The sequence below is a fragment of the Talpa europaea genome (genome assembly GCF_964194135.1).
Source record: "Talpa europaea genome assembly, chromosome: 8".
Classification (NCBI taxonomy): Eukaryota; Metazoa; Chordata; class Mammalia; order Eulipotyphla; family Talpidae; genus Talpa; species Talpa europaea.
The window spans coordinates 20,397,218-20,423,951 of NC_140075.1; the positions used below are offsets into that span (position 1 = coordinate 20,397,218).

The 26,734-nt window shown below is 40.7% G+C and overlaps 1 protein-coding gene across 1 annotated transcript in view; it reads left to right on the forward strand.

The window, feature by feature from the left end:
* Positions 1-215: 215 nt before the first annotated feature.
* The window catches only part of LOC311175202 (upstream stimulatory factor 2-like), a gene marked incomplete at both ends in the record, with an annotated part of 58,494 nt that continues 31,975 nt past the window's right edge, over positions 216-26,734 (forward strand). The window contains 7 exons of the mRNA XM_084240115.1: positions 216-277; positions 524-570; positions 701-819; positions 957-1,157; positions 1,569-1,719; positions 1,849-1,937; positions 2,201-2,258. Of these exons, the coding sequence (XP_084096241.1) occupies positions 216-277; positions 524-570; positions 701-819; positions 957-1,157; positions 1,569-1,719; positions 1,849-1,937; positions 2,201-2,258 (727 nt within the window). The remainder of the gene's footprint in view (positions 278-523; positions 571-700; positions 820-956; positions 1,158-1,568; positions 1,720-1,848; positions 1,938-2,200; positions 2,259-26,734) is intronic.

Consider the following 26,734-nt stretch of genomic DNA (forward strand, 5'->3'; position numbering starts at 1 on the left):
GCCTCACATGACCCCACTGTTTGTCCCCGTGATCAGCGCGAGCGGCTCCCTTGTCTCCTCCGTCCCCTCCTGCCGCGCGGCGTGAGCGCCGGGCTCGCCCCCCCCCCTACCCCGGCCGCCCGCCCGCCCCCTCCCCTCCCCTCCCCTATCCTCCCCTCCCCTCCCCTCCCCTCCCCCCCCCCCGGGCCCCGCGCCCCCCGGCCCCAACCCCCCCCATGGACATGCTGGACCCGGGACTGGATCCCGCTGCCTCGGCCACCGCTGCTGCCGCCGCCAGGTAAGCGCGCCCGGCCGGCCCGCGCCCCCGCGCGCCCCGGCCCCGGCCCTTCGGCCCCGAGCGGCCGCGGGGCCCAGTTCAAAATGGAGGCCGCGAGGGAAGGGGGAACCCGCGCCCGGCACCCCCGGCCCCGGCCCCCGCGGCGCCCCCGACCCGGCCGGCCGGGCCAGGTGGGGACGCTGCACCTGGACAAAGGGGCGGGGGCGCGGGCGGCCCTGACCCCGCTTCTCGCCGTGCTCCCCGCAGCCACGACAAGGGACCCGAGGCGGAGGAGGGCGTCGAGCTGCAGGAAGGTGAGTGTCGCGCGTCCCGCCGGGCGGCGGGCGGCGGGCGGCGGGCGGCGGGCGGCGGCGCCCGGGCAGGGGCTGGGGGCGCCCCGGCCCGCCCCGCGCTCCCCGCCCCCCTCCCCTCCGCCGACCGCCGGCGGGGACGGCCCTGGGGTGGAGGAGCAGACGGCGGTGGCCTTCGCCAGCGTCCAGCAGGCGGCGTTCGGCGACCACAACATCCAGTGCCAGTTCCGCACAGAGAATAATGGAGGACCGGTGAGGCTGCGGGCCGGGGCCCTGCGGGCTGGCGGAGGGCTGAGGCCGGAGGGGCGAGCGGGCGGCCGGGGAGGGGCTCGGACCTGGCCCCTGCCGAGGCCCCAGCGCCGGTCTCGTTGCTCTGCCGCCCCCTGCAGGTGACATACCGCGTCGTCCAGGTGACTGATGGTCAGCTGGACGGCCAGGGCGACACGACAGGCGCTGTCAGCGTCGTGTCTACGGCCGCCTTCGCGGGGGGGCAGCAGGCTGTGACCCAAGTGGGTGTGGATGGCGCGTCCCAGCGCCCTGGCCCCGCTGCTGCCTCTGTGCCCCCAGGTCCCGCAGCACCCTTCCCACTGGTAGGTGTCCAGCAACCCCTGGGGGAAAGAAGAGGGAACAGCGACTGTCTTGGGGAGTACCGGGGAGTGGGGCAGGTGGGACACAGATGCTGCCTTCAGACCACCTGGGGTCAGATCCCTCTTGTATAGTGAGACCTGGGGTACCTTCTTTGGAACACCATTTTTCTTCTTTGTAAAATGGATATGACGGTGACAGGAAAAAGCCTGTTAAAGGTGAAAATGAATGGACAGGTAAAGTGATTCCTGAGTACCTGTCAAGTTCCAGAGCTGTCTGAGGCAGAGCAGTGGTACACAGAGACGTTGCCAGTTCCCCCCAGAGTACAATAAATGTCAAACACAGCAACAGGGGGACGGGGTGGGGAGCTCAGATGGCCAAGGGTCCATCCTATTCTGTGTCCTCCTACTCCCCAGGCTGTAATCCAAAATCCCTTCAGCAATGGCGGCAGCCCGGCAGCTGAGGCTGTCAGTGGGGAGGCACGATTTGCCTATTTCCCAGCATCCAGTGTGGGAGATACCACGGCTGTATCCGTACAGACAACAGACCAGAGCTTGCAGGCCGGAGGTAAAGGGAGGAAGGGGCCAGGGCGGAAGGCAGGGGAGGCAACAGGCCCAGCAGGGAGGGAAGCCCCTTTCCCCCAACCAATTCTGGCTCTGCCCCCAGTTTTGGCACAATCCCCTACTTTCTCTGCAGGTCAGTTCTATGTGATGATGACACCCCAGGATGTGCTTCAGACAGGAACACAGAGGACGATCGCACCCCGGACACACCCCTATTCCCCGGACGTGCTGGAGACCTGGCCCCAGAAGCAGGGGCCCCTGGGAGGGCCTGATGGGGGGGCCGAAGGAAGGTTTTCTGCAGTGAGAGCTAGGTGGCCAGGCACTCGGTGTATTATTTGACCTGTTCCTGTTGTTCTAGTATTAGTCGAGAAAGCACCATGTTCTCGTTCTCTGCAAAAGTAACTGCCAAGTCTGACTCCATAATAAACATTTTTGCAAGTGGGACCTGAAGTAACACGTGACCATCTGTCCCCTATTCATTTAGGAAAATCGATGGAACCAGGACGCCACGGGATGAGAGGAGGAGAGCTCAGCACAATGAAGGTACGGTCACAGTGGGGCTCGTGGGCTCCCGGCACCACCAGGCCTGGGGTGTGGTGTCACACTTGCCCAGTGTGCTATAAGCATGAGAGGTGTTTTGAAGAATGCGGGCTCAGCAGCCCACGGCATCTGGGCATTTTCAGCACGTACATACTGCATACAGATGGGACAGGTTGAAATGTCGGCTCAGAGTGCTCATCATATGGGAAAGCCAGGACTGACACAAAGCTCCATCTGACATCGAGTAGCTAAAGTCCCTCGAAGGACAGCAAAGCTGGCAAGGAGTAGGAGAGGCGTGACAGTGCTCTGCATGCGGGCCACAGGCCTCTCTGGAGATATATATATATATATATATATATATATATATATATATATATCCCCCACATCTTTTTGATCCAGTCATCTATTTTTGGGTATTTGGGTTGTTTCCAGGTTTTAACTATTGTAAATAGTGCTGCAATAAACATAGGTGTACAGGTGCTCTTTTGAATCACTGTTTTTGTGTCCTTTGGGTAGATCCCTAGGAGTGGAATTGCCGGATCATATGGTAGCTCCATTTTTAGTAGACTGAGGAACCTCCAGACAGTTTTCCACAATGGTTGGACCAGTTTGCACTCCCACCAGCAATGTAGGAGAGTTCCTTTTTCACCGCATCCTTGCCAACATCTGTTGTTGCTTGTTGTTGTTTTTTTTTTTTGATGTGTGCCATTCTTACTGGTGTAAGGTGGTATCTCAGTGTAGTTTTGATTTGCATTTCCCTGATTATAAGGGATGTTGAACATTTTTTTCATATGCCTCTTGTCCATTTGCTTTTCCTCTTTGGAGAAATGTCTTTTGAATTATTCTGCCCATTTCTTGACTGGATTGTTTATTCTGTTTTTGTTGAGCTGTATGAGTTCTTTGTATATCATTGTGATCATTCCCTTATTAGTTGGATGGAGTGCAAAGATTTTTTCCCAATCAGTGGGGTGTCTCTCTGTTTTGGTTAATGTCTCTTTTGCTGTGTAGAAGCTTTTCAGTTTGATGTAATCCCAGGTGTTTATCTTTGCCTTCACTATCACTGCTTTGGGTGATGTGTCTTTTAAGATGTTTCTGAGATTATGTCTTGTAGTGTTTTACCTATATTTTCTTCTATATATTTTATGGTTTCAGGTCTTATGTCCAGTTCTTTTATCCATTTTGAGTTGATTGTTGTGCACAGTGAGAAGTAGTGGTCTAGTTTCATTTTTTTGCATGTGGAGGTCCAGTTTTCCCAACACCATTTATTGAACAAACTGTCCATGTTCCATTGCATATTCTTTGCTCCTTTGTCAAAGATTAGTTGTTCATATAAGTGCGGTTTTATTTCTGGGCTCTCTATTCCGTTCCATTGGGCTTTGTGTCTGTTTTTGTTCCAATACCAAACTGTTTTAATTATTATGGCTTTGTAGTATAGCTTGAAGTTTGGAAGTGTGATACCTCCTTGCTTCTTTGTTTTAATCAGCAGGGCTTTGGCTATTAGTGGTTTTTTTGTGGTTCCATATGAATTTCATCAGTATTTGTTCTATTTCTTTGAAGAATGTCATTGGGATTTTTATTGGAATAGCATTGGATCTGTATATTGCTTTTGGGATGATCGCCATTTTAATAATGCTGATTCTTCCAATCCATGAGCAGGGGATGTCTTTCCATTTCTTTGTGTCTTCTTCTATTTCTTTTAACAGTGTTTTATTATTTTCTTTGTATAGGTCTTTCACCTCTTGTTAGGTTTATTCCTAAGTATTTGATTTTTTTGGTTTCAATTATAAAAGCAATTTTTTTATTTTGATTTCTTCTTCCAATTGAACATTTGTGCATAGGAAGGCTACTGATTTTTGAGTGTTGATTTTGTATCCTGCTACTTTACTGGACTGGTTGATTATTTTGAGTAGTTTTTCTGTGCAGTTTTTAGCATTCTCTATGTATATTATCATATCATGTGCAAATAGTGATAGTTTTACTTCTTCTTTCCCTATCTGGATTCCTTGTATGTCTTTCTCTTGTCTTAATGCCATGGCCAGGACCTCCAGTATTATATTGAAGAGCAGTGGTGAGAGAGGACATCCTTGTCTTGTTCCTGTTCTTAAAGGAAAGGCCTTCAGCTTTTCACCATTGAGAATAATGTTGGCAGTGGGTTTGTCATATATGGCTTTTATCATGTTAAGGTATATTCCTTCTATCCTGAGGATTTCAAGGGCCTTCATAATAAATGGATGTTGGACTTTGTCGAATGCTTCCTCAGCATCTATTGATATGATCATATGGTTTTTACTTTTCTTTTTGTTGATGTGTTGGATTACACTGATCGATTTTCGTATGTGGAGCCATACTTGTGCCCCTGGGATGAATCCCACTTTATCATGGTGTGCTATCCCTTTGATATTGTTGGATTCTGTAGGCAAGGATTTTGTTGAGGATTTTTGCATCAGTGTTCATTAGGGAGATTGACCTGTAATTTTCTTTTTTTGTTTTGTTTTTTTTTGGTTTTGGTATTAGTGAAATGTTGGCTTCATATAATGTATTTGGTAGTATTCCTTCTTTTTTAATTTTTTGAAAGAGTTTGTGTAGGATAGGCACTAATTCACTGCTGAATGTTTGGTAGAATTCATTTGTGAGGCCGTCTGGGCCTGGGCTTTTGTTTTTTGGAGGTGCTTTGATTACTGCCTCAATTTCGCTGCTTGTATTTGGTCTGTTTAGTTGTTCTTTTTCTTCTTTGACTAGCTTTGTTTTTTTTTTTTTTTTGCAGGAAAAGTACAATGCATCTCTGCATAGCTTTCTTTTTTTTTTAAATAATAAATTTTATTTTTATATTCCCCATACAATTGCAACCCCCCCATTCTGATCCCAATACCTCCCTTCCCACCCCCCACACCCCCCAAAAGTGTCTCTGTTTCATAGTTTTTTGTTGATTCTGATTTTCACTTTCTTATAGTTATTCATTTTCCTGGTCCCTTATTTAAGTTTTCTAGATTCCTGCTATAAGTGAGACCATCTGGTATTTTTCTTTTTCTTTTTGGCTTATTTCACTGAGCATGATCCCTTCCAGCGCCATCCATGTTGCTGCAAATTGCATGTGTTTATCTTTTTTGAATGCTGAGTAATATTCCATGGTGTATATGTACCACATCTTCTTGATCCAGTCATCTATTTTTGGGCATTTGGGTTGTTTCCAAAGCTTAGCTATTGTAAACAGTGCTGCTATAAACATAGGGGTGCAGGTGCTCTTTGGAATTGATGTTTCTGTGTCCTTTGGGTAAATACCTAGGAGTGGAATTGCTGGATCCTATGGAAGCTCTATGTTTAGTAGGTCCAGAAATCTCCACACAGCTCTCCATAGTGGTTGGACCAGTTTACACTCCCACCAACAGTGCAGAAGAGTTCCTTTTTCTCCACACCCTTGCCAACATTTGTTGTTGCTAGTTTTTTTTAATATGTGCCATTCTCACTGGTGTAAGATGGTATCTCATGGTAGTTTTGATTTGCATTTCCCTGATGACAAGTGATGTTGAACATTTTTTCATATGCCTGTTGGCCATTTGCATTTCCTCTTCAGAGAAGTTTCTTTTTAGCTCTTCTGCCCATTTTTTCACTGGATTATTTTCTTTGTTGTTGTTGAGTCTCATCAGCGCTTTACAGATTTTTGTGATCAGTCCTTTATCATTAGTGTTGGGTGCAAAAATGTTCTCCCAGTTGGTGGGGTTTCTCTTTGTTTTTGTTATTGTCTCTTTTGCTGTGCAGAAGCTCTTTAATTTGATGTAGTCCCAGCTGTTTATCTTTGCCTTCACTATCACTGCTTTGGGTGATGTGTCTGTAAAGATGTCTTTGATGTGCAAATCACGTAGTGTTTCGCTTATATTTCCTTCTATATATTTTATGGTTTCAGGTCTTACGTCTAGTTCTTTAATCCATTTTGAGTTGATTTTTGTGTATGGTGTGAGGTAGTGGTCAAGCTTCATTCTTTTGCATGTAGCGACCCAGTTTTCCCAGCACCATTTATTGAACAAACTTTCTTTGCTCCAATGCATAGTCTTTGCTCCTTTGTCAAAGATTAGTTGACCATAAATCTGTGGGTTTATTTCTGGATTTTCTATTTGATTCCATTGGTCTGTATGTCTGTTCTTGTTCCAATACCATGCAGTTTTGATGATTATGTCTTTGTAGTATAGTTTGAAGTCTGGGAGTGTGATGCCTCCATTCCCTTCTTTTTTTTCAGGAGAGCTTTGGCTATGTGGGGTTTTCTATGATTCCATATGAATTTCATCAATAATTGTTCTATATCTTTGAAGAATGACATTGAAATTTTGATGGGAATAACATTGAATCTGTATATTGCTTTTGGTAGGATGGCCATTTTAATAATGTTTATTCTTCCAATCCATGAGCAGGGGATGTCTTTCCATTTCTTTGTGTCTTCTTCTATTTCTTTTAGCAGTGTTTTATAGTTTTCTTTGTATAGGTCCTTTACCTCTTTTGTTAGATTTATTCCCAAATATTTGATTTTTTTTTGTTTCAATAATAAAAGGGATGGTTTTTTTGATTTCTTCTTCTTCAGATTTATTGTTTGTGTATAGGAAGGCTACTGACTTTTGCGTGTTGATTTTGTATCCTGCCACTTTACTGAACTGATTGATTAGTTCAATTAGTTTTTCTGTGGAGTTTTTGGGGTTCTCTACGTATATTATTATATCATCTGCAAATAGTGATAGTTTGACTTCTTCTTTTCCTATTTGGATTCCTTGGATGTCTTTCTCTTGTCTTATTGCTCTGGCTAGGACTTCCAGTATTATATTGAAAAGCAGTGGTGAGAGTGGAAATCCTTGTCTTGTTCCAGATCTTAATGGAATTGCTTTCAGCTTTTCACCATTGAGAATGATACTGGCCGTTGGCTTGTCATAGATGACCTTTATGATGTTGAGGTGTGTTCCTTGTATCCCAAGAATTTCAAGGGCTTTTATCATGAATGGGTGTTGCACTTTGTCGAAAGCTTTCTCAGCATCTATTGATATTATCATATGGTTTTTATATTTCTTTTTGTTGATGTGTTGGATAACGTTGATTGATTTTCGGATGTTAAACCATCCTTGTGTCCCTGGAATGAAGCCTACTTGGTCGTGGTGAATTATCTTATGGATACATTGTTGGATTCTGATAGCTAAAATTTTATTGAGGATTTTTGCATCAGTGTTCATTAGGGAGATTGGCCTGTAGTTTTCCTTTTTTGTGTTGTCCTTATTCGGTTTTGGTATTAGTGTAATGTTGGCTTCATAGAACGTGTTTGGTATTGTCCCTTCCTTCTCAATTTTTTGGAAGAGTTTGTGAAGGATAGGCACTAATTCGTCTCTGAATCTTTGGTAGAATTCATTTGTAAATCCATCAGGTCCTGGGCTTTTGTTTTTGGGAAGGTTTTTGATTACCATTTCAATTTCGCTGCTTGTAATTGGTCTGTTTAGGTGTTCTATTTCTTCTTTATCTAGCTTTGGGTGATTGTAGAGTTGTAGGAATTTGTCCATCTCCTCTAGATTGTTGAACTTGTTTCCATATAACTGTTCATAGTAGTAACTGATTATTCTTTTGATTTCTGCTGTGTCCATTGTGATTTCTCCTCTTTCATTTGTGATCCTGTTTATTTGTGCTTTCTCCCTTTTTTCCTTTGTGAGCCTGCCTAGGGGTTTGTCTATTTTATTGATTTTTTCAAAGAACCAGTTCTTGGTTTCATTGATCTTTTGGATTGTATTTTTAGTTTCAATTTCATTTATTTCTGCTTTGGTTTTTATTATTTCTTTTCTTCTACTGGTTTTGGGGTTTTTTTGTTGTTCTTTTTCTAGATCTTTGAGCTTCGAGATTAGGTTGTTTCTTTGAGTTCTTTCTTGTTTCTTGATGTGAGCTTCTATTGCTATATATTTTCCTCTTATTACTGCTTTTGCTGCATCCCATACATTTAGGATATTGGTGTCCTCCTTGTCATTCAATTCAAAGATTTTTTTAATTTCTTCTTTGATCTCCTCATTAGTCCAGTGGTCTTCCAGTAGTGTGGTATTTAATTTCCATGAGGTAGGAAAGTTCCTTGCCTTCCTTTTATGGTTTATTTCTAGTTTTATGCCTTCATGGTCAGAAAAGATGGTTGGTATGATTTCAATCTTTGTGTATCTGTTGATGTTTGTCTTGTGCCCCAGTAGGTGATCGATCCTGGAGAATGATCCGTGTGCACTTGAGAAAAATGTGTACTCTGTTTTTTGGGGGTTTAGTGTTCTATAGATGTCTGTTAAGCCCAAATGCTCTAGTTCCTTATTTAGAGCTTTAGTTTCTTTACTTATTTTTTGTCTTGTTGATCTATCCATTGTTGATAGTGGTGTGTTGAAGACTCCCACTACATATGTGTTTTCTCTGATGTCTGTTTTCAGAGAGGACAACAGTTGTCTGATATATTTTGGTGCTCCTTCGTTTGGTGAGTATATGTTAATGAGTGTTATTTCTTCTTGAAGTATTGTCCCCTTGATCATAATGTAATGACCATTGGAGTCTCTTTTTATTTTTTTGAGTTTGAAGTCTGTTTTATCTGATATAAGTATAGCTGTTCCTGCTTTCTGTTTTGGTCCATTTGCTTGTAGGATTGTTTTCCATCCTTTAACTTTGAGCCTATTTTTATCTTTTGTAGCTAAATGTGTTTCCTGGAGACAGCAAAAGGTTGGGTTTTGTTTCTTAATCCAGGCTGCAACTCTGTGTCTTTTTATTGAAGAGTTTAGTCCATTTACATTTAGAGTTAATATTGATATGTTAGCATCTGTATTTGCCATTGTGTTTGTCTTTCCTTTGATTTTATTTATTTATTCTTTTAATAACTTTTTTTTTGGTCTTCCTTTGTTGTTATTCGTCCCTCTGAAGTTCTGGCTTTAGGATTCCTTGTAGTATTTTTTGGAGTGGGGGTTTAGTCGTAATGAAATTCCAGAGTTTTTGTTTGTCTGGGAAGGTCCTTATTCTTTCTTCATAGAGGAAGGAGAGCTTTGTGGGATAGAGTATTCTTGGTTGGCATCTGTTTTCTTGGAGTCTGTTGACTATGTCCCTCCACTCTCTCCTTGCCCGTAGTGTTTCTTCAGAGAAGTCCGATGTCAGCCTGATTGGTTTTCCTTTGAATGTTATCTGTTTCTTCCCTCCTGTCAGCTTCATTATTTTTTCCTTTTCCTGGATTCTTGGGAGCTTTACTATTATGTGTCTTGCTGTATTTTTCCTTTCGTCGTGGAAGTTTGGTGTTCTTCTTGCTTCTTGTATATCAATTTTCAGCTCCTTCTTCACATTTGGGAAGTTCTCTTCAATTATCTCCTGGAATATTTTCTCTGTTCCTACATCTCTCTCCTCTCCTTCTGGAATTCCTATAACTCTTATATTTCCTTTCCTCATGGAGTCAGATAGTTCCCGAAGTCTTTCTTCGGTCTTTTTCCTTCGTACTTCTATTTCCTTTTCTGTTTTGGTTCTTTTTATTTCTGTGTCTTCAAGAGTACTTATTCGTTCTTCCATTTCATCTATTCTGCTTTCATTGCTTTTCCCAGAGTTCTTTATTTCCTCCATTAATTCTTTGATCTCCTGCGTTTCTTTTGCTTCCCTCTTTATGGACTCAATTTAATTCTTCTGATGGTTGATTATTTTTCTCATATCATTGTTTTCCTTTATTACTTCTGTCAGTTTTTTAATCACAGCAATTTTAAATTCTCTTTCTGGAAGTCTCAGAAGTTCTTCCAAGTTACTGTCTTTATAATCTGGAGGACGGTTTTCTTTTTGTGGTGTGCTTTTTTCCTGAGGAGTTGTTAGGTTGCGTGTGGTTCTTCTACTCCCTACTGTCTGTTTTCTAATTTGTCGTATGCATTGGGACACTGTGTTGCTCGGACTGGCCGGCATCTTGGGTGAACTTCTCTGTTCCCCTCTGGCTCCTCCAGGAGCCATCTCTGGCTTCTGAGGGAGCTTTCTGCTGGTTTCAGGCAGTCTTTACTGAAGAAATGTCCCTGTTCTAAAATGGCGATGTGGTACTCAGTCCCTGTTCTTCCGGTCTCAGGCACACTCTTCTGCGCGCCCGGTCTGCCCTGGCCATGGGTGCCTGTTCCCTCTGTGGGCTCAGACTGCTGGCCAGAAGGGGCCTGGCATGGGCTAACTTCCCAGCTGGCCACTGTCTCCTCCGGGAGCCTTCTGCCCTTTTCAAGCAGTCTTAAGAAATTTCCCTGTTCTATGGGGTGTTAGTGACTTTTTTTTCCTGTTCGCTAGGTGGCGCCAGAGATCTCTCCTATTGTCCTTGGGGGGGCTGTTTTTCGCCTCCCCCCACCCCGTGGGACAGGGAACAGAGTGGGAATGGTAGGGTAAACCTCAACGGCTTTGGGGTGCTTTCTCTGCCTTGTGCCCCACCGTGTGGAGAACCCACGCCCCAAATTTCGTGCCCGGGGTCTCAGTTCCAAAGTCCTCAGGTCCAGGACGTGGGCTGTAGCCCAGTTCAGTGGTGCGGGAATGGCTCCTTTTGCACCCACTCCTGTGCCTGGGCGCCTGGTTCCTGCTTACTCAGTGAGGGACTTTCACCCCAGTGAGGGCCTCCGCGCATCTCCCCGCAAGCCTAGGTCGCAAGCGCACGGACCTGGGCAGCCGCGATCCCAATCCGCATTTGCTTTTCCAGCATGCCAAGCGCGCTGCTTTTCCGCGCAAGCTTACCGACTGGCCCGGGGCTGTGTGCGCATCTCCAGAGTCTCTTTGATCTTCTCTAATGGCGCCCGGAGCCATTCGCTCACCGCTGCGGCGAATCCTGCAGGGTTCTCCACAGCTCCCGTTCACGGGGTGTGGTGGCTGCAATAGTTCCTTTCCACTCACAGTCCCGCTTGCTGCGTAGTTTGTTCTTGTTGGTCGTTTTAGTTTGTTTTTTTCCTCCTCTCTGCTGGTCGGAGAGTGCCGACTCTGTGGGTGGGGGAGGGGAGCAGGGTTCTGCGCTTTCCTCCCTTCTGGTCCTCTTTTATGGCAACTTTCTTCTTTGGGTAGTTTTCTGGAGTCGTCCGTTTATCTTCCGTGTCCCACTTCTCACTGGGACCTGCCGCTTTTCCTCCCTATTAACTTTTTTTAATGGGAGATCTTACTCGCAGCGTCTCCTTGCCGCCATGTTGCTCCGCCCTCCTGACTAGCTTTGGATGATTATATCATTCTAGGAATAGGAATTTGTCCATCTTTTCTAGGTTGTTGAATTTGTTTGCATATAAGTGTTCATAGTAATCTCTGTTTATTCTTTTGATTTCTACTGAGTCTGTTGTGATTTCTCCTCTTTCATTTGTAATCCCGTTTATATGTGTTTTCTCCCATTTTTTGTTTGTGAGCCTGGCTAGAGGTTTGTCTATTTTGTTTATTTTTTCAAAGAACCAGCTTTTGGCCTAACCCAAATATTTTGGATAGGAGAATGTGAAATTATGATAGGCCTGGTCAAGATCATATGTTCACCCCATGCTGGAAGTGAGGAGTAGGTATTATTTCCAGCTAAACTACATGGAATAGGTTGTTTATAAGAGAATTCTTTTTAGCACAAGACAGAAGAAAACGTAGGCAAGGAAAAAATCAGTTATCTACTTAGATTTTTCTTGCAGACAAAAATTCTGGTGGTATGCTTCCCTGTTTGATCTTCTTATCATGTTAAAACCTATGTCACAGTCAGCAACTTTGGTTCCTCTCTATTGATCAATATTTAAAATATTCTGGCATCTCAACAGAATTAACATAAATTACATTGGTTATAAAACAACTTCAAATTTAAATTTACTTAATGTCACAAACATTCCAAAAAGGAAGTCTTATAAATAAGAACCAAGTGTTTATAAAACTGACTATAGTTTACATTTCTTATACATAATACATATTATATATATAGTTTATAGTAGAAATGGAGAGTAGAATACCAATGGGTGAGAGATATGACAATCCTAGAACACTGCAGAACATTTTCTCAGTCATCACTGTAGAACAAGAAATTTAAGTGCCCTATCACTTTAACTTGTCATCAAGCAAAATAATCAAACTAATATCCAGAAAACAATTAAGGCTTTCCCAAGTTCCAAGACCAACTCATGGTGGTCTTCATCACAGCTAAGAAATTGCAGATGGAGGAAACAGGATGTTTAAATACAAAGAAATGGATTTGATATTCCACAAGAAAAACAAATTATCGCACTAGTCAGAAATAAATAACAGCAACCACAGCAACTTTTCATCCATAAAATACAATTTTAACTTGACAAAATTATGAAGTTTATATAGCTAAATGCATTCTAAGTGGTATACCTGAGCTTACTGATTTGTTGGAAAATAAATCTCTTTAAACCAAAACAAAAGTATAGATCCAAGTGGCTTAGAACATGAGCAGTCTGCTGCATGGTACTTTGGGAGAATCTCCAATGGTCAGAATTCAATGAAACTTTAGAAATCACCCTATCAGTGATTTGGTGGTGGGAATTCTATGGGGACTACGCCTGAGAGGAGAAAGCATAAATTGTACAAAAAAAGAATAATGTAAAATATATAATAAAAAATTACCCTATCAAAAATGCCTCCTAGCAGGCCTACCTGGTGGCTCAAGGGGTTAAGATGCAACCTATGAAGCTGTCCACAGCCTCTGCAGTGCAAATTCGATTCCCAGCAGGCCAGGGAGCAACCCATATGGCGCAGCAGACCTCGCCTGTCTTGCCTGCTGCTCCCCTCAGCAGTGTACTTTAGTCGATTTGCCTGTTCTGTTCCCCACTCTGTCTCTGATGAATCCTCTCAACCCCCAGCCCCGCACCTGCTTCTGGCCTGTACCCCAACTCTTGTATGCATAAATGAATAAATCTTTAAAGAAAATGCCTCCCAGCATCACAAAAATCATTAAGGTTCATCTTGTTAGACTAGATCCAACAACTCTTAGGGTCTTTTTTTCAAAAACTTTTCTGATCCTGATTAGATTATACCTAATGTCCACAGATTTGAAAAGCATGCCTCTAAATCTTTACTAAACTATTAGTTACCTAACTCAGTGTCTGTGGCATGCAACTAGTGACTCATACCAGACATCTACCTATGAGCTAAGCAACACACTTTTGGGAGTTATACAACCAAATCTTTGTTTCCTAGTTTTTCCACAAGAGTATCAAGTGACTATCAAAAGTTGTGGTGAGACCTAGATGTGTCTAATAGTTTAGTTTTCCTAAAAGAAAATGAAATAGGATAAGACCAAAACGTTTTATTTCTAAAAAATCATACTGATTTCCTATTTTTGTTGTAGTATTATCCCTTCTTAAGTGCTTCACCATCCTTTTATAACAATTATAACCCTGACTGATCAAGATCATACTCAACAGTCTTTTGTGTAACATCTAATTAACATCTGGCTATCTCCAGGCTTCCACTATTACCACCAACATTGGTACCAAAACTTTACTTACAACACAACCACAACTCCAGAAAATGTTTCATGTGGACTAAAGATAAAATGAGAAACAGGGGCTTCTTACTAGCACCATATTTTAGTTAGATTCCCCCTTTTTTTAAGAATAGAATACTTATTCTATGTTTCAACCCCCAGATCATTCTATCTCACAAATTAAAAGAGGAGTTGAGCAATTCCACCTTCTCCTAGCCACTTAGCCATTCCCGACAAGCAGGAAGGTAACTTTTCGAACTCTTTTTTCTAAGATAACCATTATAAGTCTTCTATGCTATATTTAGCACTTGCTGGTGGGAGGCAGTCAGTAAGCGGAGGAATTTAGACCTTAAGATCTAGTCTTTATTCTTGCAAAACAGTGTCTCTTCTCTTATACAAATTCCTTGGTTACTTATACTATTTTCAGTCTTATACATGTCCTTTTAAAATCAAAATCACAAGTTCTCAGCACATAGATAAAAATTTATTTTTTATTCCCAATCTTTTCCTGTTGGAAAAGCCCCTACAAGTCAATGTACTCTATCCAGAACATAGTGGATTTTATATAACATGTTTAAATACATGAGCATTAAATACTATATGCTAGCAGATATCAAAAACTTAAGAAAAATGTATGAGCATTAAAAAAAACAATTTATACAAACTTAGTTTGATAGAGAATCATTTTTGAGTAATGTAATTCATAGCCTGATATACTTTTAAAAGTATTAAGACTTAGCAAACTGTTACCCAAACTTTTTCCTTGCATTATTTTCTTTTTTTAAAAAAATTATTTGTTTATGCATACAAGAACTGGGGTGTAGGCCAGAGGTGCAGGAGGGTGAGAGGATTCACCAGAGACAGAGTGGGGAACAGAACAGGCAGATCTATTGAAATACACTCTTGAGGGGAGGAGCAGGCAAGACAGGAAAGGTCTGCTGCGCCATGTTGGTAGGTCCCTGGCAGGGGATTGAACTCATGCTGCAGTGGCTGCGGATAGCTTCATAGTGCTGACGCTTACCCCCTGGTGCCACCAGGGAGGTCCTCCTTGCATTATTTTCTTTTCTTTTCAAAGATTTATTTATCTATGTATACAAGCACTGGGTATAGTGTGGAAGGGTGAGAGAATTCACCACAGCCAGAGCGGAGAGCAGAACAGGCAAATTGACAAAGTATACTGCTGAGGGGAGCAGCGGGCGGCAGGAGAGGTCTGAGCACCTTGTGGGACCCTCGCCCAGTGGCCGGGGATCGAACCAGTGCTGCAGAGACTTCGGGCAGCTTTGCAATCCAGTGCTCAACTGCTGCGCCACCGGTTATTTTCTAATGTAATTATCTAATGTAATTATTATTTTCTAATGTAATTATCTTACTCTGTTTTTCTATAAAATTTTGTTACCAACAGTGCATCCCTGAATTGGCCCACTAGAAGCCTTTTTCCCCAAAACAAATGTGTAGTAAAAGTCATAAAGACAAAGTACAGAACAATCTGAGAAAATGAAATTTTAAATTCCATAAGAAGCTTAAATTAGAAACATAAAAATGGGGAAAACAAATTACACAATTTGCAAAAATTATGACAAATAGATCAATCATATATATATATTTAATATACATATATATTTAATATATAAGACATTTACAAATCCTTATGGATGCCGCCAACAATGTAAGTAAAGGACACCAACAAGTCACTTACACATACAAAAAAAAGGTCCAGAAATGGCCAATGAACATATATTTTTACTTCATTAATAATAATAATATGTGCCAGATGCTGTTCTAAACACTGTGTATGTGTGTGTATGTGTGTATAAACTCATTTAACCTCCATAATTCTATAAGATGGGTATTATTATCCCATTTATGGATGATAAAACTGAAAGACTAATTTTTTCCTAGGTCGCATTATTAACTAATAAGTGGTATTCTGGGACAGCAATGAAGCAATTAAAGCAAAAATCATAGAGCAGAAAAGCACTGTGCTAATTCCCAGGTCCCAGAGAAATGGGAGTGGAAACACTAACGTCAGAGGATACAAAGGCAGTCACTCTGGAAGACAACATGGCAGTGTATTTCAAAGCCTTAAAAATATACAGCTTTAAAATAAATTTTCTTTAAAAAGCAATAATTCACATAATTCCAGATAGTGGTTATATGTGGTGGAGGCAATCCGAGGAAAAAGCACACAGAGAGCCTAGAAGCTGGGAACAAAGACATTCGATTTCTTCTTTAAACTGTATATAGGTTCTATATTCTTTGGCACAGTTTGACATATTTCACAATAAAAATGCTTTATTTTCTCCCCTTTTTATCTAAACTTTTATATGTACCAGTAATATAAATGTTTTAAAATAACAGAATCCAAATTAGCCAACATACTGTGAAGAGATAGAAATATATTGTGGAAATAATCTAAAGTTATAGATTGATTGGTATTTAAGCATTCTTCAGTTTAGGAGTAGTGGTAATGTATCTTTTTAAACATGTACTGCACTTCTTCAAATATATTCTACAGAAACACAAGTATGTGCAAAGATTTAAAAACAAGAACAGTCACATTAGCTTTGCTGATAATAGTGATAATTAGAGCAATCCCGCTGTCAAACAGTAAGGATATCTAAAATACAAGGGTATCTGCAATAATTTTTAATGATTTTGTAAAGTCTGTGTATTGGCATGGGAAAAAGGTTTAAAATATATTAAGTGTGGAAAGGGTTATAAACATGTACAATGAGGGTTCTTCTTTATAATATATTTTTACATAATTTTATCATATATTAAGCTAGAAATATTCTCTAAATTATAACAATTTAGATAATAAAAATTCCTATCACTTACCTATTTTCCAACTAATCTACAATGATAAGTGCATTAATATGTTTAAAGTAATAATGTTTGTATTTTAATTCCAAGGTAAAAGATTTTCATTAGCTTCACTACTTGGCATTCTTCACAAATGAGTTAATCCCCTGAAGCTCAAGCTATTCCCTTCAATTAAGTTACATTGTCAAAGATACACCAACTTGTCTCAAGAGAAAGTTATGATTCCTTAAATTATAAGTTCCTTCTATTAAATGTTTGGTAAACTCCTGGAATAAAAGAGTAAGTCCAATATGTAGTTCACAAACCATTTTTTCCTAAATAGAGTGCACCCATCTGCTAGTCCTCCAATGAAATGAAGCCCATTAATATAATCTAACCTCAAAAACCATATAGTCCCAACCCTCCACTGCAGCTCCCCCTCCTTTTTCTCATTTTCCATCACATGCCACACCTTCTTAGTTAATTCTGTTTGCGAATTTTTTCTATCATAATGAAAGAGCTCATTAGGAAGCAAAATTACTTAACTTTGTTTTCCTTAATTGCCTCCTGGAAGGCATGTTGTAGTCTTCAAAGTAGCAACAGTTAGCACAGGATCTGAATTAATAGCGCTACACTTTCTTTTCTGTTTTCTATTATCAGGATGTAAGTGGTCCTGTGAATCTTTGTCTCCAGAATGCACACAATGCTGTGATTTCTAGCAATGTTTCCACTTTCAGCATAAATCTTGCCAGTAAGTTTGAAATATAAAACAGAGAATGCTAGAGATTACATATAATTCTTAAATGGCTTATTAAATAAATTCATCACTCTTTAACAATTCAATTTTTTTGGAAGCCATATGTCTTTGGCAAAATACAAGTGTATAATCTGCCAAATATAAATTTCTATATCAATGGAAAAAAAAGGAGAAAACAGTATGTCATAAATTTACCAAAGCATTAAGCAAAGGGTAGATTTTTATTTTATTTTAATTACTTTATTATATAAAGTAATTCTGGAAATAGTCTCAAAAACATATTATCAATTAAAAATAGTTTTACTCTCAATATGTAAGAATGAAAGTAGTAAATATTTATTGAGATGTACCTGTAAGTAAAGAAATATGCTTAATGTGAAAGAAGAGTTAAATAAAACTAAGTCCCCTGATTTAAGGTTTCAATTTAGGAAAAACTAGATACATTGCATATTAACACAAATGTTTCATAAGGAGCTTACTTACCATTTCTATATTTGAATAAATTTTACCATTGCTACTCAAAAGAACACACTCTAGCACACACTTAAAACAGGTACAATAATGTATTAGAATTTATTTTCACAAAATAATTCCAATTTTAAATACATGTGACTAAACCTTAGTATAGTTAAGCTCTATTACTTAATTTTAGGCTATTATTTTTTAATTTGATAATTAGGACATGACATTTTGTATGACTTCTCCCATGATATGATTAAATATGAGAGTTTATAAGCTATTTTAAAGGTAGGGAGAGATTTGAGTGAAAGGTAAGTTAGGTGGATGAGGTCAGGAAGCATGGGGATTTGCAAGTTAAGAAATAAGTCATGGTACATGACTTACCTTGGCACGCATGTCAAGGTAAAAAAAAGTGTTGGAGGAATAGATAAAAGTAAATGTGCTGGTGGATGTGTCAGGAATAAATTTTTCAGGAGAATAGCTGACAGTATTATTGGAATTAATATCAGATTATCTGTTCAGAGGTGCTAAATATGACTGCCAGAGTTCCAACTTAAATACAGTTGGCAGGGCGCCTTCTAACTATATAAAACAACTATTAACAGACTTAAAACAACACACTAGCAAAACCACAGTAATAGTGAGAATTCTCAACACACCACTTGCACTTAGGGATAGATGATCCAGATAGAAAGTTAACAAGGAAATAAAAGCAATAAATGTAGTATTTGACCAGCTGTACTTAACAGACATGTATAGAGCCTTCTGTTCCAAAAGAAATTGAATACACATTATTCTCAAGTACACATGGAGAATTCTCAAGGACAGATCACATATTGAGACATAAAACATGGCTCAAAAATTATATGAAAATACAAATTATATCAAGCATCCATCTTCTCTGATCAAAATGGAATATAGCTAGAAATTAACCACAAAAAGGATCCCAGAATAAACCAAAGCAGGTAAAGACTAAACAAAATAATTTTGAATAACTCCTGGGTCAATGAAGAAATCATAAAGTATTTGGACTTAAACACTTAAAAGCAACAATGCTCTGTTGGACAACTGAAATTTATTTTGTAAGTATTTACTATCCAAATTCAATGAAGCAGATTTCATTTGTGCCACTAGTTATATCTAGTAGGAGCTCCAGATAAGAGTAACATCATTTCAAAAGAAAAAAAAGTTACATCATCTCAAAGATTAACCCACACTTAAAATATTTACTGCAAATACCCTTGAAAAATACAAAATATATAATGCATTCTATTTCCAATCTTCACAATGATGGTAATAAGTATTATTACCAGAGATGAAGAAACTTTGATTTTAAAAGAGGTTTAAAATTGTATGGCAAGTCACAGAGGTACTTAGAGGCAGAGCCTGAACAGAGGTCTGTCCCCAGAATCCGAACACATCACTATACTTCAGCACCCATCATGAGTTTGGTTTTTTTTTTTTTTTTAAAGATTTATTTATTTATTTACACAAGCACTGGGTACAGTCAGAAGCAAGGGAGGGTAAGAGAATTCACCAGAGCCAGAGCGGGGAGCAGAACAGGCAGAAAGACCGCAGTACACTGCTGAGGGGAGCAGCGGGCGGCAGGAGAGGTCTGCATGCCATGTGGGACCCTCGCAGGCAGCTGGGGATCGAACTGGCACTGCAGAGGCTGCAGGCAGCTTCGCAGCCCAGCGCTCAACCGCTACACCACCAGGGGAGGCCCCCATCATGAGTTTTAATCAAAATGGTTTCTTATTCAATACAAGGATCTCATGGCACCATCTGATTTATGTAGAATTTATTATTTTATACTCATGAGATATATATTATTATCCTGCCAGGGAGCTAACCTACATGACACCACAGAACTCTCCTGTCTCGCTGCCTGCTCCCTTTAGCAGTGTCTTTCAATGGATCATCCTGTTCTGTTCCCCACTCTGTCTCTAGTGAATCCTCTCATCCCCTCCATACCTCTGGTATACACCCCAGTTATTCTATGCAATGATAGGTAAAATAAAATCTTACAATAAAGGAATAATTCTTTTTTTTCCACTGATTTATTTTTAAAGATTTATTTATTTATACAAAAGCTGAGGTGCAGGCCAGTGGTGGGGGAGGGTGAGAGGATTCACCAGAGACAGAGCGGGGTGTAGAACAGGCAGAAGGACCGAAAGCACTGCTGAGGGGAGCAGTGTGCGAGATAGGAGAGGTCTGCCGCCCCTTGTGGGTATCTCCCTGACTGGCTGGGAACCGACTCAGTGCTGCAGAGGATGAGGCCAGCTTCAAAGCGCTGCACTCAACCCACTGTGCCACTGGGGAGGCACAGACTAATTCTGAAAAAAAAAAAAAAAAAGGAATATGCTGCTTGCTTCTTAATTCCTAACTGGCCACAAGGATACAGAATCTCGACTTCATTCCTCATCTGTTCTCCTACACACCAGTGACCAGACTGCTCACATGGTCACAAACACACATCACGACCAGTTTCTTCAGTTGTCCGCAAGTTTACATACACAAACATTCAGATGCCTTATTTCTAATATGTGAAATCACTCTTTTCCTGGTCACACACACACTTTTTTTTTCCAATTCAGACCTTAACAAATTTATTGTTTTTTAATTATTATTTAATTATCATTTTAATTTTTAATAATTAGAATTTAATAATCATTTCATTATTTAATTATTTCAGCTTAGGGCTGAGCAGGACCAACTTACAAGTGGCCCCACTCAGCCTGGGGTCGACTTGCTGTCCCGCCCCAGGCTAGCCTGGTGGGCTGAGGAGATCTATTTGCAGGCCAGGCCCAGCCCAACCTGGAGGGTTGTGTGTGTGTGTGTGTGTGTGTGTGTGTGTGTGTGTCTGAGGAGGTCGACCTGGTGGCCGGCCCCTCCCTAGCCTGGGGGCTTTAGATATCTCCCTGATACCCGGTCCCAGCACACCCTGGTGTCTCAGGAGGTCGACCTTCTGGCCGGCCCTTCCCTAGCGTGGGGTCTGAAGAGGTTTCCCTGCTGGCCGGCCCCAGTACAGCAAGGGGGCTGACGAGGTCGACCTGCTGGCCGGCCCCCGTCCAGCCAAGGGGCTGATGAGGTCGACCGGTGGGCAGTTCCCTCCGAAGCCTGGGGGCTATAGAGGGCTCCCTGCCAGCCAGCACCAGACCTGCGGGGGTCTGAGGATTTCGACCTTCTGCCCTACCCCAGTCCAGCCTAAAGGCTGAGGAGGTCGACCTGATGGGCGGCCCCACCCCAGCCTGGAGTCTGTTGTTGTCAACCTGTTAGTCGGCCCCTCCCAAGCCTGTGTGCTGGGGAGGCCTACCTGCTGGGTGGCCCCAGCTCAGCCTCGAGTCTATGGAGGTTGACCTGCTGGCCAGCCGCTCCTGAGCCTGGGGGCTGAGGAGGTCGATCTGCTGGCCGGGCCCAGCCCAGTCTGGGGGTCTGAGGAGGTCGACCGGTGGGCCTTTCCCTCCGAAGCCTGGAGGCTGTAGAGTGCTCCCTGACGGCCAGAAACAGACCTGCGGGAGTCTGAGGACTTCGACCTCCTGCCCGACCCCAGTCCAGCCTAAAGGCTGAGGAGGTCGACCTGCTGGCGGGCCCCTGAGCAGATTGTGGGCTGAGGAGGTCGATCTGCCGGCCAGCCCCAGCTGAGAGTGGGGGCTGAGGAAGTCGAGCAGCAGGCTTGTCCCAGCCTATCCTGCGGGTTGAGAATTTCCTCATGCATTCAATTATTTGGTAATTATTCTTTAATAATTATGTGTTACCCATTGGATTATAAAATAATATTTTCATCATTTTATAATAGTTTTTGAGGGATTGCTTAATCGTCATTTAATTAATAATTAATTATGATCTAATTAGTATTTAATTATTTATTAATAATTTGATGACTTTAAGATTGTTATTTAATATCTGAAGAAAATTTAAATACTCTTTAATGGCTATTTAATTATTTAACTATCGTTTAATTATTTTCTCATTTAATTATCCATCATCATTTAATATCTTAATATCTTTTAATTATTTTATAGGTGTTATGCTCTAATGATTGAATCATCATTTCATTCTTTAATAATCACTTAATTGCTTTTTAATTATTATTTATTTAGAAATCATTTTCTTGATTTATAATTAATATTTCATTCTCATGTCAATGTTCAATTATAATAATTATATAATAATTAAGTAACTTCATTATTTCAGCTTCGGGGCTTTGCAAGTCCACCTTTCTGCCGGCCACAGCCCAGCCGAGGGGCTGAGGCCGTCGAGTTGCTGGCCGGCTCCAGCTGTCCATCGACTCTATATACGGACCTGCAGTTTTCATGAATATTCTCCAACACATTTAAGGAGCATTTTATAGCATCCAGGATGCTATAAAAATGGACATTCAGGGAATTCATAAGAACTCTTGAGAGATTAAAATATTACAGCACAAATCTCCAAGAAGATAGAACAAATTATCACAGAGATGAAAAGATTTTTTTTCAAAAGAGGATTAATACAGGAGGTCTTATTGGAATTTTAAAGAGCTGGAAAAATTGGAAAAAATGGAGAAGGGAAGGACCTCCCCGGTGGCGCAGCGGTTGAGCGCTGGGTTGCAAAGCTGCCAGCGGCCTCTGCAGCGCCGGTTCGATCCCCGGCTGCTCCCCGGCTGCTCCCCGGCTGCTCCCCGGCCACCGGAGGAGGGTCCCACATGGTGCGCAGACCTCTCCTGCCGCCCGCTGCCGCTGCTCCCCTCAGCAGTGTACTTCGGTCCTTCTGCCTGCTCTGCTCCCTGCTCTGGCTCTGGTGAATTCTCTCACCCTCCCGCGCTTCTGACTGTACCCAGTGCATGTATAAACAAAACAAACAAACAAACAAATAAATAAAACATGCCTCTATTAAAAAAAATGGAGAAGGGAAAATTATCAAATAAGTAATGCAAGAAAGTTTTCCTTAATTGGTGAACTTGATTCTCTATATTTAAATTGGTGAACTTAATTCTCTATATTTAAAGGCTTCAACTGGTGACCAGCAAAAGGAATTCAAGATGACACATATCAAGGTTTATCAGCCAGATATCTGAACACTTGCTACATATTTCTGCCCTTTCTATTTCTTTAATTGACATGCCCTTTATCCATGTTCATTGTCGATACACTAGTCTTTAAAAGTTCTAACTCAAAATGTAGGAGAATATATGTCCTTTGCTAAGGAAATGTTTCTTAGCACAGATATGAAATATAGCCATAAAAATAGAAACTGAAATCTGACCACATTATAATTTTAAATCATTGTAAAGGAAACTATATCATAACCAAGTTTATAAGGTAAATGATAGAGTGGCTATTATGGTAAAAAAAAAAGGTATATGAAATCTATAGAATTTCAAGCTAATGAGAAAGCTATAAAATACTATAAAATAAATTCATGTAAAAGTAGTGAAAGTTATAGCATGTAATTCACAGGTAAGAATATCCAAATATGATAGGATAATTGACCTCACCTTTAGCAGCGAGAAAACCACAAGGAGCTCCCATTTTAACCATCATATTAGCAAAACTATATAATTAGGAAATCTATTTTATCAAGTGTTAGGGATGATGTGACAAAAATTGTACCCTTAGATGCTGCCAGTGGAAGTATGAACTGGTACAACCATTTTGGGGAACAATTTGGCATGAGCCCATGAAATTGAAAAAGTATGTGTCTTATTACTGGGTTGAATATAGAATTTATTGTTTAATCCAGGGTACCTTGAGCAACCTCTTGTCTATTTGTGCTATGTGTGTGTGAAGCTACTCTTTGTTGCATCATTTATAACAGCCAAAGTTAGGACTAATCTGTCAAAAGAGAACTCAATGTCTACGATGTATAATAGAGAATACTAAACAACAAGGAAAAGAGATGCAGTCGATTTCTCTAGGTATCAATATCAATAGATATCTAAGACATAAACTTCAGGTGTGGATAGAAAATGCCAGGATGTTATACATATATGTTTAATTTGTATGTTTTATATAATGTTAATTGACATATGTCCAATTATAAAAATGCAATGGAAGTCCACACCTGGCAATTTATAAAGGCAGTCCAATCATGATGAAAGATATATTTTTAAGTTATATTAGTAATGTCTTATTTCTTTAAAAAAATTGAGGCAAAATTACAGATGATAAAGTGATATATATGGATCAGTGGCTATAGGTATATATATATATTTAAAATATTGTGTATTTAGTGATTTATTTCTCAAAATAAAAAGTGATGCCTCTTCCACAAAGCCTCTTCCTTGATCTCTAAGCAAACATCTCCATTTCTCTAACACTCTGTAGCTGTCTTAGAAGAATTATGCTATTTTGCTTATTGGATTTATATCTCCCGTTAAGTTAAAAAAAATTCCTAATTGAAAGAATAACATCTTGTCCCTTTTGGATCTCTCCATGGTACCTGGCCAGGTGTCTGATTCACAGTAAACACCACTAAGACTTTATGAAATGAAATAGAGAAAAAATAGGATGGGTTTTCTAAGAGTATTTGCCTCTTTTTTGAGCTATGTTTATGTTTAGCATTTTCATACTTTTCATAGTGGACTTGTTTTGTGCCAATTTATATTGACATACTTTCAGAATAAATCTTAAATAAAATCAAATACAGTTGACCCTTGAATAATTAAGGGCTTCATCTCCTGAGTAGTGCAAATCCATGTATAACTTCTGACTCCCCCCAGCATTCACTACAGTCATCCTCTGAATCTACAAGTACTGTTTTCAGGAGCCTCTGCAGATACCAAAATTCATGACTTTCAAGTCCCTTAGAGTCAGCCCTCCAGATGCACAGGTTCTACATCTATGGTTTCAATCAATTGACATGTATGTTGCTGAAATTTGTCAGTGCGGAACCCATGGATAGAAGAATAAATCTGTGTATAAATAGACTTGTTCCGCTCAAACCCATGTATTTCAGTGTTTTATGTTTACATGTTCCTTAGTAGGTTGAAGATGCTCTAGGATAACTATGAAAGCAAACCTAGATTAGCATGGTGATTAAAAGGACCAGCTTCAATTTCTCCTCCTAGAAACATTTCTTTTTCCTAGTGTTGAATCCTAGACAACTGAATAAAATGTGGCATTTTTTCTTGTTTACTCTTTTGTATCACTTTGGCTCTATTTACCACTTCAGTGATGTGAACTTTTGCCTGTCAATACCACTTAACAGTTTTTGACCATCTATTGGGCCCATAGCAGAGTATCAGTTACCTGCTGCTCATATAGGGTCTAGTTGTTAAGCAAAACTTGAATACAATATGGCATTTGTTTTACATTTCTTTTTAATTTCAGGTTTCATGGCTTCAGTTTTTCCACTCATAAATAAAACATATGCTTGTATTTTTTCAAAGTTATCAGAGTTTGTTCAGTTGAACAATGCCCGAATCACAAACGAATACTTTTGAAAATACATATGGTAGATGTATCAGTACATGTGTGAATGAATTTGGCTCCAACGTGAATTTATTAAATGTGCTATGCCAAGTTATCCTTTATCAAAAGAACTGTTAGTGAAGACATCAAGTTGCTTCTCACACGTACCTAAAATGCTAAATTTAGGTTGTAATGCTGGCTTTTAAAATGACTTCTTTGCCCGCTGCTTATGCTGCAAGGATGTTTTTATTCTTGAAATTGAAATGTGTTTTTTAAAACACTTTTCCTGATGTTTTAGAGTCATCTTTTGTTTCCGCTTTTCAGACTTAGGACCAGACATAACCATCTGCCGTATGCCCCCTGATCATTGTCTGGCTGTCCTTTGAGACAATACTTTGCATGGAATGTGTTTTCCTAGCTGGTTGATCTCGGGGATTGCTAGACTCTATGACTGTGTGATGTGTCTCACAATTAAATGTGACTAGATATCCTGGCACTTAGGACATGTTGTTTTCAGATACCCTTTCACACATCCACACAAAAGATATGCTGATGATAGCACCAACTTTTCAGAGTGATCTTTTCATCATAATTAGCATTAAAAAAATCCTGAGTTGAAATACAGAATCCTTGCATGGCTTTCATGCTTCTGTAGTTAAGAAGAGCAGGAACAGCCTTGGGGAACACTTGCTGACTTGGCAGCATGCAAGTCACTTGTACCTCCTGATGAGCAGAAAAGCAAGCTGATTTCATTCATTTTACCTCCACCATACTACATCTACTGACTGGCCAGTTACTCGCTGATGTTGTCAAGGCTGACCCTGAAAGAGAATTCATCTGGTTAAAATTGAATACCTCATACCCAGCATATGAGCTACTTATCTGAGGTGGGCAGGGTTTTAAGGCAGGAGCTCTATTGTAGGTGCCTAGCATTTTTCAGGCTCTTATGTGCATACCTTTTGGCATTCAGGTATCCATAGGTTTTGGAAATCCTGTAACCCCAGCATCTTTTTGGCCCTCGCTGGATCTCTAGTCCAGCTGTGTTCAGTGAAAAGAAATGAAGCTGAAGAGCCATCATTGTGGCTACAGCTGGTCCTGTGGAAGTTAGTGTTATGTTAGCAGATAACTCACAAATTATTTTTACTCATGTGGAAGACTGCCTTGCTGTGTATTTCTAACGCTGCCAAAGAGATTGATTCTTGAAATATTTTGAAAAAACGCTAAGTACTAGCTACTTTGGGTATTTACCCAGGGGCATCACAGCTGCCTGGCATTGCTATGTGGCAGCTGAGCAGTAATCGCTGCTATTTCTCTGATTTGTTTGTGTCTTTGTCAGCATCTGAGAGGAGGGAGATTCAAGCCCAGAGTAGGGCCTTGCTCCCCGGTGATCTCATCCAGCCCATGTTTTTAAATACTCAGAGTTACTAATGATTCCCAAATTTATATATCTGGCCCTGATATCATCCCTGCAGCCCAGATTTATATATTTGGCTGCCGCAAGAGAGCTCAGATTTGATGTCTAAGCGGAATCTCAAACAGCATGAGCCAAACTGAACTCCTGATGTGCCCACCAATATGCCGCCCCCAGCTGCTCCTCCCACCGTCTTCCCATAAAGTAAATGGCAATTCCTTTCTTGCAGTTGCT